Source organism: Equus przewalskii, chromosome 17 (assembly GCF_037783145.1).
Source record: "Equus przewalskii isolate Varuska chromosome 17, EquPr2, whole genome shotgun sequence".
NCBI classification, from domain to species: domain Eukaryota; kingdom Metazoa; phylum Chordata; class Mammalia; order Perissodactyla; family Equidae; genus Equus; species Equus przewalskii.
In genome coordinates, this window is record NC_091847.1 from 24558381 (window position 1) to 24576547 (window position 18167).

The 18167-nt window shown below is 35.4% G+C and overlaps 1 protein-coding gene across 3 annotated transcripts in view; it reads right to left on the reverse strand.

Moving 5' to 3' along the window:
* LRP1B (LDL receptor related protein 1B) overlaps nucleotides 1-18167 on the reverse strand; it is a 1824802-nt gene that overhangs the window by 1503204 nt on the left and 303431 nt on the right. For all 3 annotated transcript variants that reach the window (XM_070581263.1, XM_070581262.1, XM_070581261.1), the window contains one exon: nucleotides 5145-5267. In XM_070581263.1, the coding sequence (XP_070437364.1) occupies nucleotides 5145-5267 (123 nt within the window). The remainder of the gene's footprint in view (nucleotides 1-5144; nucleotides 5268-18167) is intronic.

Genomic DNA, 18167 nt, shown 5'->3' on the forward strand with positions numbered 1-18167 from the left:
TTTGATTGCTGTAAAAACTAGTTTTCCTGATAAACAGAGAGACTTGGCTGGCACTTGCCTTTTCCATTTTCTCTCTCCCTTCTTTCTGCCTCAAATGATATTATCTGCTGGCGGAGGCAGAGCAGCCATATTGCAGGTAAAAGACTGACAACTCCATGCAAAGTATGACAAGGCAGAAAGATCGAAGAAGCATGGTGTTATTCTAGAGTTGCCATATCAGTCCTGAATTGGCCACTTTTGCAGTTTTTTATATGAAAAAAAACCCTTATTTGGTCAAGCTACTGTTCATGCTCCATGTGTTCAAATGCAATCCTAACCAATAAGGAGGTATGCAAAAATAGAAGAAAGAACCCAGCTTTGTAGATGACACCATATTGCCTGAATCTGGCACCATAAGGTGGTAGGTAGGCACACAGCTCTGTGCTGGAAACTTCCACTGTGGGGGGTTATGCTGCTTCCTGTGGCAGCAGTACCTGTGCACAGACCCACCTCCACAACTGTAAACAGCAGATATGGTTCAGCTATGACCCAACAGTGTCTACAGCCTGCTGACCACATCTGACCTTGGCCTCTTTTTCCTACAGACTGTTGAGCTGAGAATATTTTTTCCATTCTAAAAAGTTTTAAAAACAAACAACAAAAAAGAAGAATATGCAAAGAGATCATACAGGCTCATGAACCCTAAAATATTTACTATCTGGTCCTTTACAGAAAAGGTTTGCTGATCCCTGCAGAAGGATAGGACAGAACAGAATCAATGTGTAAATTATCCCAACAACTATCCAGGTTGCAAATATTACCCTCCTGTAAGGCCATTTTTATTCTCCTTTGTTGGCCAATGAGTCCTTAAATCCAAAACATGATCTGTAACTGAAGGACTTCAAATGATTTTCTGAAGAGGGGTAGTGTAGGCCAATTGGGGAGAAGGAGAAACAGCAGGGCTAATACCTTCCCGACTTAAAAAGGAAGAATCTGGTTTTAAGGACATTAACATCAGATTCCCAGAGAATATCAGACATCAGCTGGAGCTGATTGTTGGAAAGGAAGTATCATTAAGAATTCAACAGAAAATCCTAGAAGGAATTAAATTTTGAATAACTCAGAATAAAAGTGCCTTTCAAGAAGACTTCTCTGCCACAGGTGGTACCAAGCTTTCATTCCACAAATAAGCATTTCTACTATTCATTTTAATTCTCATCACACATCACGTTAGACTAACAACACTGGGTAGAAAGCAGTGAGTAGAAAGATGGTGATTTTCCTGATTTTCTATTCTCATTGCCTCACAGGATCTAAAGATGGTGAGCCTTTCAGACACTTGAAAAATTACTTCAAATAACATAGAGAAATAAAGACTTTCATTTCCAACATAAAGCTAAAGAATCATTTCTCTTACTCAATGGACAGGATATAATTATTAAATTTCTCAAATTTCGTGTTTTAGAAAACTCGTCCTAACATGCAATCAGCTTAGTGGTAAATCAACACCACACAAGTGATTTTTTGTCTGTATTGCTGTTAGTGAGCTGTAACTCCTGCTTCATGGATGCTAGAGAATACTCCTACAGCCTGGGCCTAAACAAACACTGAAGAGGAGGAAAATTTGTACCCATTGACCTCTCAGATGCCCAAATATCTAAATATCATATAATTTCCAAGATTTCTTGGTTTTCTGCATGTATGTTTATCTTCTGAAGTATTTCAGTCATCAGCATTTCACAAGCAAATCTTTTCCTCTTTCTTGACAATATCTATTTTTTTCCTGTTAGAATTCTGTCATTGCAGGGCTTTCACAATTTCATAATAAATTCTACGTGATATTGGTCTTCTTATCATTTTAAAAGCTAAGTGGATTTAGGAAAAATAAGCGTACTGCATCAGCTGTTTTCATCTAATATTTTGTAGATACAACATACTCTATGTTCAAATCAAAGAAGATAACACACTTTTGTTCATACATTGAGCACAAAATTACCCTTCCTAAGAATCAATCTTCAAGGTTTTTGATTTCTAGCATTTATCTTTCACACTGAATGTATACATTCATATAATTATAAAATTATGCAATTATTTTATGTAGATCAGTGATGACTGCATATGAATGTCGTAAAACAACACATTACAAAGCACTATGATTAGGGAAAATGGTAATTGTGAACATCTGGATTGAGAAACTTAAATTTGAGAAAAGTCTGATATTTTTCATAAAGGGTTTTTTCTACGCTTGTTCAGATTTCAATTAGTACCAACTGAAACCATTTATCTGAAACAGACTACTTAAATGTAGATCAAAATATGCTGCTCAGATTAAACACCTAGTTAGAAAAATAGTTATTTCTTTGTCTTTGTTATGTGGCTACATTGACATAAGAATAGTTTTAGTGTGGCCTTTAAGGATATTCAGCAATTTTGATGTTCAATGATAGAATAAGAATGGGCAAAATGAAGAAAGATTTTTAAATTGAATTAATCAAATTTTATTGAGGAGGAAAATAACTATGTACTTAACAACTGCCAAAAATATCTTGAGCAGGTATGAATTTCATTTTAAAAACTAAGTAAGCAGAAAATCTATCCCTATTTTTAATTAACCCTCATGTAATTGCTAATTTGAGGCATCAGTTTGCTAAGACCCATAGTCTCTGTGAGTTGAAGGACCTACCTTCTTCCCCATACCCAAAGTGATGTCTACCTTCTGGGCAAGATGGATATTCAAAATATTTAACAACATTGTGGTGGAGACACTGACCATTAAGAGTAGACAATCAATCAATCAAAGTGGATGCTGGCTGGCAAACAGAGGTGTGGGCATCCCCTGCAGGGCATCAGCCATGTTCCTCAAGCATGGAGTGGGCATGGGAGGGAGAGCGAAATATTTGTAATCCACCCACTTTGGCGTTCACTGCGAGGTGTCTTTCCTTTCTGGGCTTTAGTTTTGACCAGACAGGGCTTTGCTCTTCCTCTGTACCACAGATCATCTCCAGTCTGATTCTCCTACTGAGCTCCCTCTTGAGCACAAAGGGAATATCATTGTTCTTCACCAGCAGGAAAGGAATTCCTGCCTAGATAGGCTATCCAGCCTTTACTTCTCAATGGCTTTTCCACTGTGCCAGATATACAGTTCCACAGCATTTCTCTGTCAACTTGGCCTTCCTGCATATGGATCGTCCAAATCTATCTGATGCCTCAGTCATTTTTCCCTTCAAGAAATCAATGGGAGGATCAGGGCAGAGATGCAAGACTCCAGTAGCAAAACTCAAAAATTTAACTTTTTATTCTCATTATGTTATGGGAATATCTCCTTCCAATAGTAAGGAGAGAATTCCAAGATGGCACTTAGATAGGGGACAGCTAAAGCTTAGAAACAGTTAAGTCCCACTATTTATCTATTTGAAATATGGTCCCACTGCTTATATATTTCATGGCCAGAAGATTTATTATTCTTGTCTTTTCACGTTACTATGCACCCATAGGCATAATATTGAGATTATTTTCCATTTTTAAACAACTTTACTAAGATATAACTCAATACCATACAATTCACCCATTTAACATGTACAATTTGATGTTTTTAAACATATTAGTAAAATTGTGCAAGCTTCAATGTAAACTAGTTTTAGAACATTTTCATCACCCTCAGAAGAGACCCCATACTCTTTGGCAGTCATTCCTCATTGCCTTCCACACCACCAGGCACTGCTCATCACTCATCTACTTTCTATCTCTATGGATTTGCCTATTTGAGATTTTTCATATGAATGAAATCATAAAATATGTGGTCTTTTGTGACTAGCTTCTTTTCCTTAGCACAATGTTTCCAAGGTTTATCCACATAGCATGTATGAGTTCTTCATTCTTTTTTATTGCCAAGAAATATTCCATTGTACAGACTTAACAAATTTTATTATCCATAGAGTTTTTTCCTATTAATCTATTTTGTAAAATCTTATCATGCCTAGAACCTTTTCTATGCTATAGGGAGTCTACTAAAGGTTTTCAGAAGTAAACTGGTGAAATTTCTGAAAATTGCAAATGTAGTTAACAACTACGACCTCTTCCTATGGAAGGAGTGGGCTGCTCAAAATAAAGAGAAGCAATTAGTGCAAATATCAAGTACCCATATGCTGAGAAACTTTAGAAACACTAGCAAACATAAAGAAAATGAACAAGCATTGTCTCTACTTTCTAACGGCAAGATTTTCATCAAAATTTATATGGTCCTGTCTGCGAGATTTGTAAACAAATAGATAAAAATGGAAAATGGAACCAACAATTGTTATCTCTACAATATCAGGCAATAAGGATGATGGATTTTTTTTTTCCACTTTGACCTCACAGATCTACATAGCTGCTGTGAGGATGATATTGATAAGCTGGCTGACCTGCTTGCGTGGGGAGCACAGACCAACAGTAGAAGTTCTAGAAATATCAATATCAAAATTTAGGGGATTGTTCACACTCCTTGTGATAGTGGCTATTTAAAAAAAAGTGCAGCAGATTTATCTGTGGTCCTATTATTATTTCTAATTTTGTTTTAGTGGCATTTTTCATGTAGGCAAAGCCCTCTGTGGACTCCAAGTTAGATACAGTGGTATGGTTACAATTAGGATCCATGTGTACCAATGGCTTCTTAATCTGATACTATAAAAGGTGAAGATCCTCTCTGCATGGATGGATAAATATGGTTTCAAAAGAAAACACGTTCAATAATTTGTGTAATGCCCTAGGATATTAATGGAAGTAATATGGGAACTAAAGCTTGATTACTATTCCTTTCTATGCCTCTCTGTCTCAAAATACGTAAATATGTGCAATAAATTATCAGAGAGAGTCTTATTCCCTTTTAATGTTGTTTAAAGGATATTTTTTTCTCTTCAAGTCATTTTTTTCTAGTAGTAACACAATCACGTTAAAATAATTGACCTTGCATTTTCTTCCCTTCATAAGTTAATTCATACAACAAAACTGAATTTTATGCTCTCATTCACGTAGTCATTTTAAAGGAACACAAAAAAAGTTTCAAGTTTCTTTGCCTATTTGGGGAAAAAAAGGATCCACTAGAACACCAGTCATCTGTGAAAACAACTGACATTTCGTTTCACATGTAAGGTAAATCCAAATGGCATGAGAACCTTTCTACTCACAGGTATCTAAAGACTCGTCTGAATCATCAGGGCAGTCAGGGTCCCCATCACACAGCCAGCTCTGGGAGACACAAGTCACATGATCGTGGCAAAGAAATTCACCAGGATCACACAACTGCTGATCTGAAAATGAAAATGTTTCGAAATAAAGTATGAATGATCTGAACATGAACAAAAGAGCAGTACAAAGATGAAATGTGAGAAAGCAATACATAAAAGGTATATGAATGTGATCCACATTTTCTGTTCAGCAGCAAAACTAAACCAATTATTTTTCTGAATTTTAGCCACTCAGTTCAAACATACAATTTTGATAGACTTGACTTTGTTGTGGTCTTACGCAATCCATTCTGGAAATGCTTAAGAATTCTGTTTGTGTGTGTGACTAGAGGCTATGTCATATGGGATAAGGTATATAGATATCACAGCAAGAGGGTTTTATAGAAGATGTTGATCCAAAGCAGAAGTTCCTGAACATAGAAATTTTAGTTTCCTCCTCTGCTCCAAGAGAAAGAAAAATCAGTAATAAAAGTTAAATATTGGACTTAAACTCCATATCTGAGTATTCAGTTCTTAACCATCTATCCTGATACTGGGGCTTCATGTCTCTACATCAATTAGACACCCACTATCATAATATTTCCTTCTCTTTTTTTGCTATGACTTCCCAGGTGACAGTTTCTGCTGCTAGACAGCAAAAGTGGTAGTAAATTTCCATAAATCTTCTTCTAACTCAAGTTTCTACAGTTGGTGGTATCCAAAAAGTCCACTATTTTCTTCCCATCATTTCAGAATATTTAGGATCTGTTGCCTTTCCTCAAGTCCTAGTAAACTCATCAGATGTTGGATGCTGGTTTTCGCAATATACTTACTTATACCTTATGAATCCATTCAACAAAATATTTCTTTTTTGTATTTTAACATGTCTGAAATAGAAATGTTTTTTACAATTGACGACTTCTGAATGCAAAACAGTGTTAGGAATATCTTAGTCCTGTGATATCACTTAAACTTTTGTTGTGTATATAAGGAATGATTCAAGATAAAAGAAAATCCATCAGTAAAGAGGATATATACCAAATTATACCAAAAAAACATATACCAAATGAAAATTCTAAGTGATATGAAAGTGTTAGATCATAGCTTAATTGGGATTTTTTTCCTTAGCAATATACAAAATGATGGTGTATCTTCCACTCAATGTTTTGATAAAAATTGGTATATCTTTCCTTTCTCTCCCTCAACCTCTTTCGCCCAACAACAACATAACTTTCAATAAATATACATTACAGACACACACACACACACACACATCTTTAATCTATAGATATGGATATATAGTCAATTTCTTCCAGTCTCAAACTATAGATATTTCCCGAAAATTCATATTATTTTATGTTAATCTTACTATATGTTCCAATGAATTCACCATCAATATCACACTCATTACCACTGCTATCACAATTGTTGTTTTTTACATTAAGTTGCTTGAGCATACTCTGTTTTTAGCCCTACACTTGCTACTATAGATTCAAAGTCACTGTCTTTGTCTTCAAGGGTCCAGCAGACTACTTACTTGTGCCAACAGATCCAGGGGAAAAAAACACTTTGTATACAAAAAGTTGTTAAGTAAATGATATAGAAAATAACTCCTAAGAGGAGAGACCACAGGTAGAAACAGGTGGAGACAAACACGAAGAATAGTTTGTGGATGATGAGCATTATTTTAAAGATGGGTAGGATTGGGATAAATAGAAAGTAAATATAGGACATTCCAGATAAGGAAGAGAGTAACAAAATTGCTAAGGAAGTAATTATTAAAACACATTTGAGACAAAAAAAAAAAGTTTTCTACTAAAATTGAAATAAAATTCAGGTTACAAGACCTGGGTTTTCTCTGCCAAACAGTAAGTGTGATATTTATAAGTATGTTCCAGTGCTGGAGGACGGGAACTTAAATTTTGCTTTGGACTATCACATAACTTTCTTGTTAATGTATGGAAAGAGCATGAGATAAAGTTCAAATTATTTTGCTTATAGACAAAGAGACAATATAATTTGTTACCAAACTGGGAGAGTTCTGAGGGTGAAGGAAGGCTTATTAGTAATGATACTGGGCAAGAGGTATAAACCAAGTCTATTTCAGAAAAATCAGAATAGATCTTCATTGTACCTCTAGCTACTCTGCATTTGATCTATGATCTTGAGATGCTAAGTTTTTCTCTTTCTTCTTTCCTCCCAAACTATAACAAATTGCTATGAGGAGAGGGGAAAAGAGATAGTGCCTTGATAAATGCCATTGCATAGTGTCTGACTCAGTAAATAATCAATAAGAACTTGTTGAAAGGATAAAATAATAAAGTGGACCACAAAGAACCATTTATGGTGTTGGAAAATAGCATCTCAAAAATGTAAGTCCAGGTCGGTAACAAAGGACCTTGATTACCATAGGAAGTATCTTGTAGATAATCTGAAGCCATGAAATAGTACTTAAGAAATGTTATTAATGATAAAATACACTACAAAGTCATCTGGTAGGAGACTACTGCAGCAGAGAAAAGTTCAAGATGATTGAACTAAAGTAGTGGGGAATGAAATGAAGACTTTGCTCCAAGTAATGTAATGTAAGAGTTTGGAACTGGTAACTAAATGGTTGAAAGGCTTAAATATGTATCTATGTGAATAGCCTCAGAAACTCATTGTATGGTGTCTCAAAACCAAGATAGGACATAACATACATTAAGAAAAAAAGATATTGTGTGTGTGTGTGTGTGTAAACATGCAGGTGAGTCTAGTCATTGGGGCACTGGAATAATAATAGTAGGAATAACTAGTATTTTTATAGTGCTTCTTAGCTCAAAAATCCCTTCCACATTCCATATCTAAATTTGTTCATTCATTTATTTATTCAACAGATACAAACTGGGTTCTTCTATGTTCTAAGCACTGGGGATACAATGATGGGGAAAAAAAAGCAGAAATCCCTGCCATCATGGAGCTTACATTATAGTAGGAGAAAAGAAGCAAAAATAAAATAAATGAGTTAATTATATAGTATATTAAAAGATAAAACCTATGGGGAGAAAGGAATTAAGAGTTGGAGACTGAGGGGGATAGAGGTACAATTTTAAATAAGGTGGTCAGAGAATGTCACTGACAAAGTGATATTTGAATAAAAGCTTATAGAAGGTGAGAGTGACATCTAGTAGAATAAAAGGTCATGTGCTAAAGGTCATATACTAAGGACTCGAGGCAGGAGGGGGCTCAGCAAATTTAAGAAACAGAAAAGAGTTCAGAGTGGCTGGAGAAAAAGAGAAAGAAGGGAGAGTTGAGGTCAGAGAATCAGGGAATATGGGTTGAAGGTGGCAGACGAAGCCCTTAGGTTTTACTAAAAGTCAAAATGAGAAGTCATTGGAAGGTTCTGAGTAGAGAGAAACAATCTAACTTACTTTTTTAAAGGATGCCTCTGGCTACTGTGTTAAAAATAGGCTGCAGTGAAGAAAAAGGGGAAGCAGGGAGACCAGCTGCCATGCTATTGCAACAACGTAGGTGAGAGGGGATGGTTGTGTGGATGCATTTGTTGGCAGAATGAACTTTCAAGACGGATGAAGAAATTGAAGCCAAATATCTTACTCACCATGTCATTAAATGTTAGAATCCTAAATTCAGATCTCTGACTTCAGATTTATGACTTTTCAACTGTTTTTGGAATATTCTGAGTATCAGGTGCTTGGGGGCATCCAAAAATAAATATGCAATAGGCAGTCATCCATCTAAGTTTGAAATTCAGGAGAACTATCAAAACTGGAAACACAGAACAGAACTGGTGCTGCAAGAAGAAAGTGAAAAACCAAAGCAATAGATGTAGATGAAATTAAATTGAAGTGGATGAGGAGGGAGGAGAAAGGCAAAGAGGTAAGAGTAAGTCAGGCAAGGAGACACAGGAGACAGAAAGTTCAGCCAGTGATACAAGTGGAGAAGGGCAAGGGGAAAACGGATTTAATAAGACCAGGCAAAATTTCAAGAACTGGATTGGGGAAGGGGGTCACTAGCTATAAAGTTCAAGTATGATGAGTTCTGAAAAGATGGAGTGGGTTTGTAGGCTTAGGGAAAGGTGTCACAGAAGGAAAAGAGACTGCAGGTGCAAGAAGGATATGAAACTGCAGGAGTTTCCCAAGAATTGGAAGGGGTGGAATAGGAACCTAAACAGTAGTAGGAGCACTTGCCTTCAGGAAGAAATGATAGAAAAACGAAAGAGATAAATTATTAGCTGGTGGAGAAGAAATTTAAGGTATTCCAACCTGGTTGTGTTTTTTCAAAGAACTGAAAAACAAGATTATTTTTTGAAATTTGAGGAAGGTGGAATTGGAAAGAGTGGTAAAGCTTTAGAATAACTGCTGTGGAGAACTGGAAAAGAAATCAGCTAGGAATTTGTAAAAGGATTTCTTTCTAACAGCAAGGAGGATCAGGCAAGATGGAAAACTATATATTTGACAAATGAATGTTGCTCATTTTGTTTTGTATTAACATCCAAATGGTCACCTACACTGAGCCATAGATACAGAATAATCCCTTGGGAAAATCCCCAAAGAAAATCTCTTAGGAAAATATGCAAACCACCCACCCTCAGTACTTAATGAGCCTGTGTTACCAGTTTGCTAAGCAACCTCCAACCTTTAAAGACAATTTGCATTTTCGCAATTTTGAGGACAGTTTTATATTATCCCTCTAGGAAATAGCAGTTAAGAATAGCTTGCTCCAACCCACCCATTTATTTTTCAACTAAATATTCCATTTCAAGGTCAGTTTTTAAAAGCAATGATTATAGGATTCAAATGAATAAATTTTGAGTATTTCAAGGTGACTATTTTAAAATATATCCATTGGAGTGAGTTCCTTTAATCAGAAGCTAAATATGTTGTGTGTATGTGTATTTCCCATTTATCCAATTTAATGCTTCATGCCACACTTCTGAGATAGTCAAACTAATCTTATTTTAAATGTCTTTCTATTGTATGAAACGTAATGTTATACACTGTAATTAAAACAAGAAGCTTATGAGAATGTGCAGGCAGTTTTGCTTACATCCCTAAGGAAGAAGATCAAAGCCAGTACCATGTCTATCTCTTTATAATAACAGACTCTTGCAATCAAAAGACATGAAAAGATTAGGACAACCATAGCCTATAGAGTTGACTGAGTTTGAATTCATCCTGGCATGAGAAAAGCTTAGTATGATAATCCTGTTACACTTATATGAAAACATTAAATTACTCGTTTTAATAAAAATTGGTAATGATATTTGTGGAAGTTGGTTACAGATAGTCTTAGCTGAAAGACTTATGTACTTGAGTTGCCACAGACTAGCTAATTTATATTTTCTCATTTTAATATCACAATGAACTGCTAATTTTGATCTTTACAAAAAACAGGAACTATCAAAATCAAACAGTAAAACTAATATCTATCAATAGGGTTCTTGAATAACTATGTAGCCTCCAGCTTCTTGAGTTATTTCATCATAATTAATTTATAAGAATGGTATGCGTTTCCCTTAGAAGTTGACTTTGGTATTCAAATACTAATGTGAAAGTTAGTTTACCAACACCTTGTCTGCCTACTGAATGCATAACAGGACACTATAGGGACATTTAAGGGAAATACAAATGATGAAATCCAGTAGCTAATTATAAATTAAAGGCAAACAAGGACCAATAGCCATTCAACAGCTAAATTCCTGAAGAGTCCAATATTGATCCTAGCTGAGTTAAAGAACAAGTACAACTCTTGCACAAGCTAAGCAATGGGAAAATGCCGGGACTTAGGTTTTTAGAACTTGGTTAACCTCTACAATATTTATGTATTATATCTCTATGTCATTGCTAACGTAAACAGAATGGCTTACAATACAGCATTCATAATTACTAAAAGAGAGACATGGTTATATTTCCTTTCTTCTCATATAACAGGAAATGAATTTATTACCAGGAGAAGAGAATTTTTGTAGGTCTCTACAAAAATATTTAAAAATATATTACTAATTCGACTTCAAATTTTGATAAAGCTCATATAAAATTAAAGGAACAATGTTAGTTATCAGTATCAGGAAGTACCTTAAATTTTTTTCCTTTATATTTACATACTCCAGAAAAATGTGCAAATGTAGATGGAGAATAAATTCCTCAGAATTCCATTTAAGCTGTTTTTTATAATATGGTTAAAGTACTTCTTCTCCAATGTTTTCTTCTATTATCCTTTTAACATGCAGTCTATACTTTTAGCTTTTCATACTGTTCTATTTACTTTCCCTAAATGTATCATTTTATGTGTTTTTACTGTTCATTCCTTTGCTTCCAATGCCCTTTCCCACATAACAAAATTTTAGTCCTTCTCTGAAGTCCAATGACTCTTTACCTCCTTTAATTGAAACTTTTAATTGAAACATTTAATTGAAATGTTAATTGAACATTTTCTTCCTCCATTACTGGTTCCATAACACTCCACTCAAACCACCACAAAACTCCTACTGTATTTTGCCCTATATATTGTAGCTATTGGGTGATGAGCCCCTGGAGGGCAGAGGGTTCTGTCTTAGACTTCATATTTGCCTTAACAAGGTGATCTCAGTGGAAAAAAAATCAAATTTTCTGAAAAGAATTATATGCCTTATTTTTTGAAAGAGAGTGGGAAAAGAAAAACCAAGCTAATACTAATGTTTTGTGTTTTATTATCAGAATCATACATAGCTTTATTTAGTTAATCCCAAAAATAAAACTAAATTCTCCCATGGTTAAGATAAAATACCCTGAATAGTAAAGATTATACCATATAAAATTAAAGCATCCATGGAAACTACAAACCAAACTTGATAGAGATTCAGTGTTATCCTCCAGAGTCTCTTAAAGACTATGCTGAAAATTACACTTTTACAATAGCTGGTTGTACAATGGTAACTTAGCCAAATATATTAGTGATAGTTTTTTTAAAAAAGCTAATTCCTTTAGGAATATCATTGTTCTAAGTGTAAGATAAAATGGTGTAACTCACCATTTTAAGTTCATGTTTAATAAGAATAAAAACAATATATTCAGATTATGCATGCTTTGGGAGATTGGAATGGGGGGAAGTAGGTCAATAATGGTCAAACCTGGGGCCAGCCCGGTGGCATAACGGTTAAGTTGGCACGCTCCACTTCAGCAGCCTGGGGCTGAAGGGTTTGGATCCTGGGTGCAGACCTATGTACCACTCATTAAGCCACACTGTGGCAGTGTGCCACATATGAAATAGAGGAAGATTGGCACAGATGTTAGCTCAGGGCCAATCTTCCTCACCAAAAATCCCAGGTCAAACCTGGCCATTTCACTTTGCCAAAAAAATATATCTTTTCAAAATTTATGGTTGAGTGAAAAATAACCCCTATTATACACAAAAAAGTTATAAATCATGGTGTTATTTATCTAGGTTAAATCTATCCTTAAAAATCTGCCCAGGCTTGAATTAGAGGGCCAATTAGTAATGAAGCATATCCACATTTCAGTGGTAATATGATTTTTAACTAATAATTCCCATTGTCATGCTGAGTCATTATTGGTGATTTAGAAACTTTAACTACAGACATATGTGCAAACACACTCACACAATATGTACACATGTTTTTGTATTTTAAAATTAGCATACAACTCTGCCTAGAGCTCTGTTATCCCTGAAGCTAAGACTGATTTTGTGAGACTAATCAAATGCTTGAATAAGAGCCCTGTGGTGGGCTGAATAATGGTACCCCAGAGACGTCCACGTCCTAATTCCTAGACCATTGTGAATATGTCACCTTACTTAGTAAAAGGGATTGGGCAGATGTGACTAAGCATCTTGAAGTGAGGAGACTATCCTAGACTATCCAGGTGAGCCCAATGTAATCACAAGGTTTCTTTGAAGAGGGAAGTCAGAGGGGAGAGAAGAAGGTGTGACCACAGAAGTTGGAGTGATCTGAGGAAGGGACCTCAAGCCAAGGAATGTGGGTAGCCTCTAGAAGCTGGAAAAGGCAAAGAAATGGATTCTCACCTAGAGCCACCAAAGCAACTCAGTCCTGTGGACACTCTTTAGACTTCTGACCTCCAGAACTGTAAAATAATATACTTGTGTTGCTTTAAGCCACTAAGTTTGTGGTAATTTATTACAACAACAATAGGAAACGAATACCAGTCTCATTTCATCCCACAGCCCAGGCATCACTTAGGTAAGTTTGATTGAGTGAGTAGAAGAGAAACAAGCTGCAAGCCATTTTACCACTAATTCAAAGCCCTTTTCCTCCTAAGCTGTTTTCTGTTAGTTTCAACACTATCTACTTCTAAATAAAACACCTTTTCTTCTCCTTGATGTCAAATGACAATCAAAATATGTCTGCAGTGGACGAAGGCCAGCAACATGACCAGAAGCACATGACAGGATTTTATGAAAAACACTCAAATAAATGACATTGCTGACTGGGAACTATATGAATTAGGGAGTGTGTGTGTGTGCATGTTTTTATTCTCAGGAAGTGAGAAAGTGCAAAAATGTGCTATCTTTCTATTATGAGAAAATTGTAATTAATTGTATATCTTTACGCTTTCTGTGGGCTACCAAATTTGCAAACATTCTATGCTTTATTAAGCACCAAGTGTTTTTGGCAATTCATACTCACAAAAACATCTTACATAAAACCAAGTCAAAATTGAAAATTTAAAGAAGTACATTACCCCTAGAAAAAGCTTTGCTCATTTATCATTTCTATCATAATGAACAAATGAAAAGTATCTCTGTAAACATTTCAAATCCAATTTGATATTTAATTTTCAAGGAGAAAGTCGGGCTTTTCTCCTTGATCACTTAACATTGCTAGGCTCCTTGTGTTTTCAGGCAGCGATATGGAAAATTGTAAAGCACTCAGCATAGACCTGTTAGGAATTGCTTCTTTACCAAGAAAAAAACAAAAAGTACCAGAGTAAAAATCTTGTCCTTTATTTAGCGAGCAACAAAGGATATATTTTTCAGTGGAATAAAACTGTTACATTCAATATCGTTAACGTGAGTTTTTATTATCATTGGACTAATGCTTTACAGTTCTGTGTTCTTTTCTGAAATTTCAGTAGAAGCTCTATATCCTTTTTACCTGCCCTTTCTTAAAGGCCCACTGAAATGAATCTGCAGAGGTATTTCATACACCACATTGTTAAGGAAGGGGAAAATTTTGACAGGTCTCCTTCGTAAATGTAAAAGGAAAAACCTAAAGCATTGGCATTTCCTTGCAAGTTCTGTTCTCTAAATCCTGTATGATCCTCATCCAATCTCCCAGGGGGTACCAAAATTCACATCTTTTTTCTCATCTCTAGACTTAGTGAGATATGAAGCAGATGGTGAGGCTTTGGCTCTTTCAGGAATGATGCAATATCTCCTACCCGTTATGCTGTGTTTTAACCATTAAGGGCTGTTCAAAGACTACAACTTTCCTTATCTCAAGTTCCTATTTTGATTTGAAAACCAATCATAATTTTTCAATCTTAATTTCTGGGTCCCTATTTTAAAAGAATTTAAACTTGTTCACATAATTAATACTCATTTACTGTTAACCAAAATAGGCATTGAGAATATAATGCTTTAGACAACAGGATTTCTACCCACAAGTTGCTGAGGGGGAGGTAAAAATATAAATATTTACAATAATGTGAAGTAGGTGCTGATATAGGTGTATCTGGAGTGAATGAGGAGCACTGAAAATGGAGCAACTCATGCCGGGGACAGTGGGCTTGGCAGGTGATACGAGGAGAGAGCATGCAGAATATTTTTAGTTGCCTGCCCAACAGCTATTTTTACCATTCTGGAAAACCCCACCACTTCTCACTATTGAGGCAGAAAAGGCCATATGCTTGCTTTCCCAGTCTCTCTTGCAGCTGGAGCGTGGACTGTGTCCCAACATTGACTAATGACAATTGAGGTTTAGTGTCTGCTAGCATTCTCTTGGGAAATGTTTTTCTTTCTACTAAAAAGAGACTTGAGAGCAGGAGCTCTCTTGCATTGCTTCAGTTTGTGAGCATTTGAAATCTGGAGCAGCCACAGTCATCTTGAAAGCAGGAGGATAAATAAGCCTAAGGATGGAGGCCAACACAGTGAGTATGGCAGAGTGGAATGATGCTCAGCATCTGGGTTTTGGATGATATTGCTGGGCTACCCTGAGGTGTCTCTACACCCCTCCCACCAATCTCTAGACGTTTTGTTACATTATGCAATAAATAAATATTGCTATTCTTAGCCACAGTATGTTGAGTAATTTCACTACCAATGAGAAGAAACCAATACAGGGTATAGGGGAAGCTTCCCAAAAATGGCATTTTTTAATTGTTTTAATAAAAGAATGAGAGGTTGTAAAGCTGACTAGGTGGAGGATGGCATTCCAAACAAAAGGAATATCACATAGGGAAAACATGGCATATGAATGGGATTCCAAAGAATTCATATAGCTGAGGTTTGTGTGTCTAAAACAGGTTGTAAGATAGGTTGAATATACACAGTGTATTGAACATAGTCAATTTTTAATATGCTCTTTGTAACCATTCAGTAAGACTTCTTACTCTTTGTTATCTTAAGTTAGGAGATTTTGAAAAGACTTTTTTTGGTAGGAGATAGTAAAATAATATTATAAATGCTAATAGTTATTGAATGTTCACTGTGTGCTACACTCTAGATTAAACAATTTCTGTATTTCATTTAATACAAAAATCTGTTATTTTCATCTTACAAATCAGATATGAGACCATTTAGAAAGTTAAATGACTTTCTCAAGTTCACCCAACTAAGAAGTAGCAAGATCAGGACACAAATACTCATCTGACTGACACAAATCCTGCTCTCATAACCACTGAAGGAGTTTTTCTCAATTTTGGGATTATTGGCAATTTGAGAGCAACCATTTTTGCATCGGGAGTATATTTCGCACCACTGACCTCTAGGCATTAAATGTGAGCAGTGCCTTTAGTCACTGTAACAGCCCAAAACATCCCAGACACATAAGCACATGTGCTACAGATGTTGCACTGAAGAGACCTACTTGGAAATCATATAAACAGTGAGTCTTCACCCTATTTTAAACTACTGAGACTGCACTGATCTTATTCTACCAAAAAAGATCACAACGCTTCCTTCTCAAATATTTCCCACTTCCTGGTGATACCTAAAATTCCATTTGTTTGAGTCTCAGATCTATAAAGGTAGCAACTATCTTCACTGGAAGAAGTGAAACTTTGCCTATTATTTATTTACAACTTTGAAAATTAAAGATAAGAGGAAGGCACTTATTGAGATGGGGACAATCATGAAGATACATGACGAATGAAAGGATTGAATATTAAGAAAAAAGGAGGCTCGAAGCACCGTAGGCACACATCCTTTATAATATTTTCAAGAATTTCCTTCCCCAGTATTCTCCAGAATCAAAGGCATGGAATAAATGAACTTTCCAGTTCCTTTTATTTTATCTCCATGATCAAACAAATATTTAAAATGTATGAAAATCCTTTAGGGGAAAAAACGATGGTGAGATAATGGTTTTCACAGAATGGTTACATTTTTGTAGACATGTATCTAACCCCAAACTATCAAATGAGAAGAGTGTCTTTATTAGCTAATGTGATAGAGGATAGAGGTCTTAGCCAGGCTTGTGTGTGTTACTTGGGTAATTGTGAAATAGGAATAAAAGTTCAATGGGTTTCCTAAACATAACTATAAGTAACACAGATAATTAAGTACTTCTCCACAGAAGACACATGTCATGAGAATTTAAATGAATCCTCATGAAAGTAATTATTACTCTATCAAAAGAAAAGGTCTAGTGTAACATTTTAATGTTAATAAGAAATTAGAAAAGGTAGCCATGGGGGCCTAAAGGAATATAAATTAAGTCTCATAATGTTTTCAGGAAGAGATATAAATACACACATATTCTTACATTATACCAATGCTTGTTCTTTTTTCCCACAATTAGGAAATTACTGAGCAAAAGTATACTTTAATGAAACACATATTAAGTCATGTTACTAGACTACGTATTAGAGTGTTAACGTTTTCTGTGGTTCAAGTTTTGGTCATATTTTAATTGTATAAGTTATATTTAATTAAAATATAGGAAAATGGAGGATAATAAGAAAGGAAAAAGAAGCAAATCTGAAGTTCACCACTTTAGATATTAACTGCTATTGCGTTTTTAAACATTACTGAGCCTTTTCTATATAGGAAATATACATATAAATTGTTGGGTTTTCTTAAAGTCTTCCACATACTGCTCTATACATTGCCTTTCTTTTACTAAAAGGACATGATAGACCATTATATTGATTTTCCATATTCTTTTTTTTTTTTTTTTAAAGATTTTATTTTTTCCTTTTTCTCCCCAAAGCCCCCCGGTACATAGTTGTGTATTCTTCGTTGTGGGTTCCTCTAGTTGCGGCATGTGGGACGCTGCCCCAGCGTGGTCCGACGAGCAGTGCCATGTCCGCGCCCAGGATTCGAACCGACGAAACACTGGGCCGCCTGCAGCGGAGCGCGCGAACTTAACCACTCGGCCACGGGGCCAGCCCCAGATTTTCCATATTCTTTTAAAATTTTAAAAATTGGGAACTACCTTAATGTCCAAAAATAGGTAATAGGTAAAATTAAAAATTGAAATAAACAATTCTGTAGGTAATCTTTGATCACTTGTCTTACTTAAAAAAAAAGTTACTTAATGAGTAAAACTGAGATTTCACAAAAGAATTGATTTTTTAGAACTTTTGATGCACTTAGACAAATTTCCCTCCAAATATAGTGTCAAAATTTACACCCCAACCTTACTTTTATCCCACACTCTAACATACACTTGTTAGTATCTTCTTTTAATCTGTCAGTACACCAGATTGTATCATTTCAAATGTGTATTTCTTTTGACCTGAAACATTGTCTTCGTATTTTTGACCATTTTCAGAATCATGCTCATTTTAAGCGACCCGGTGATGAGAG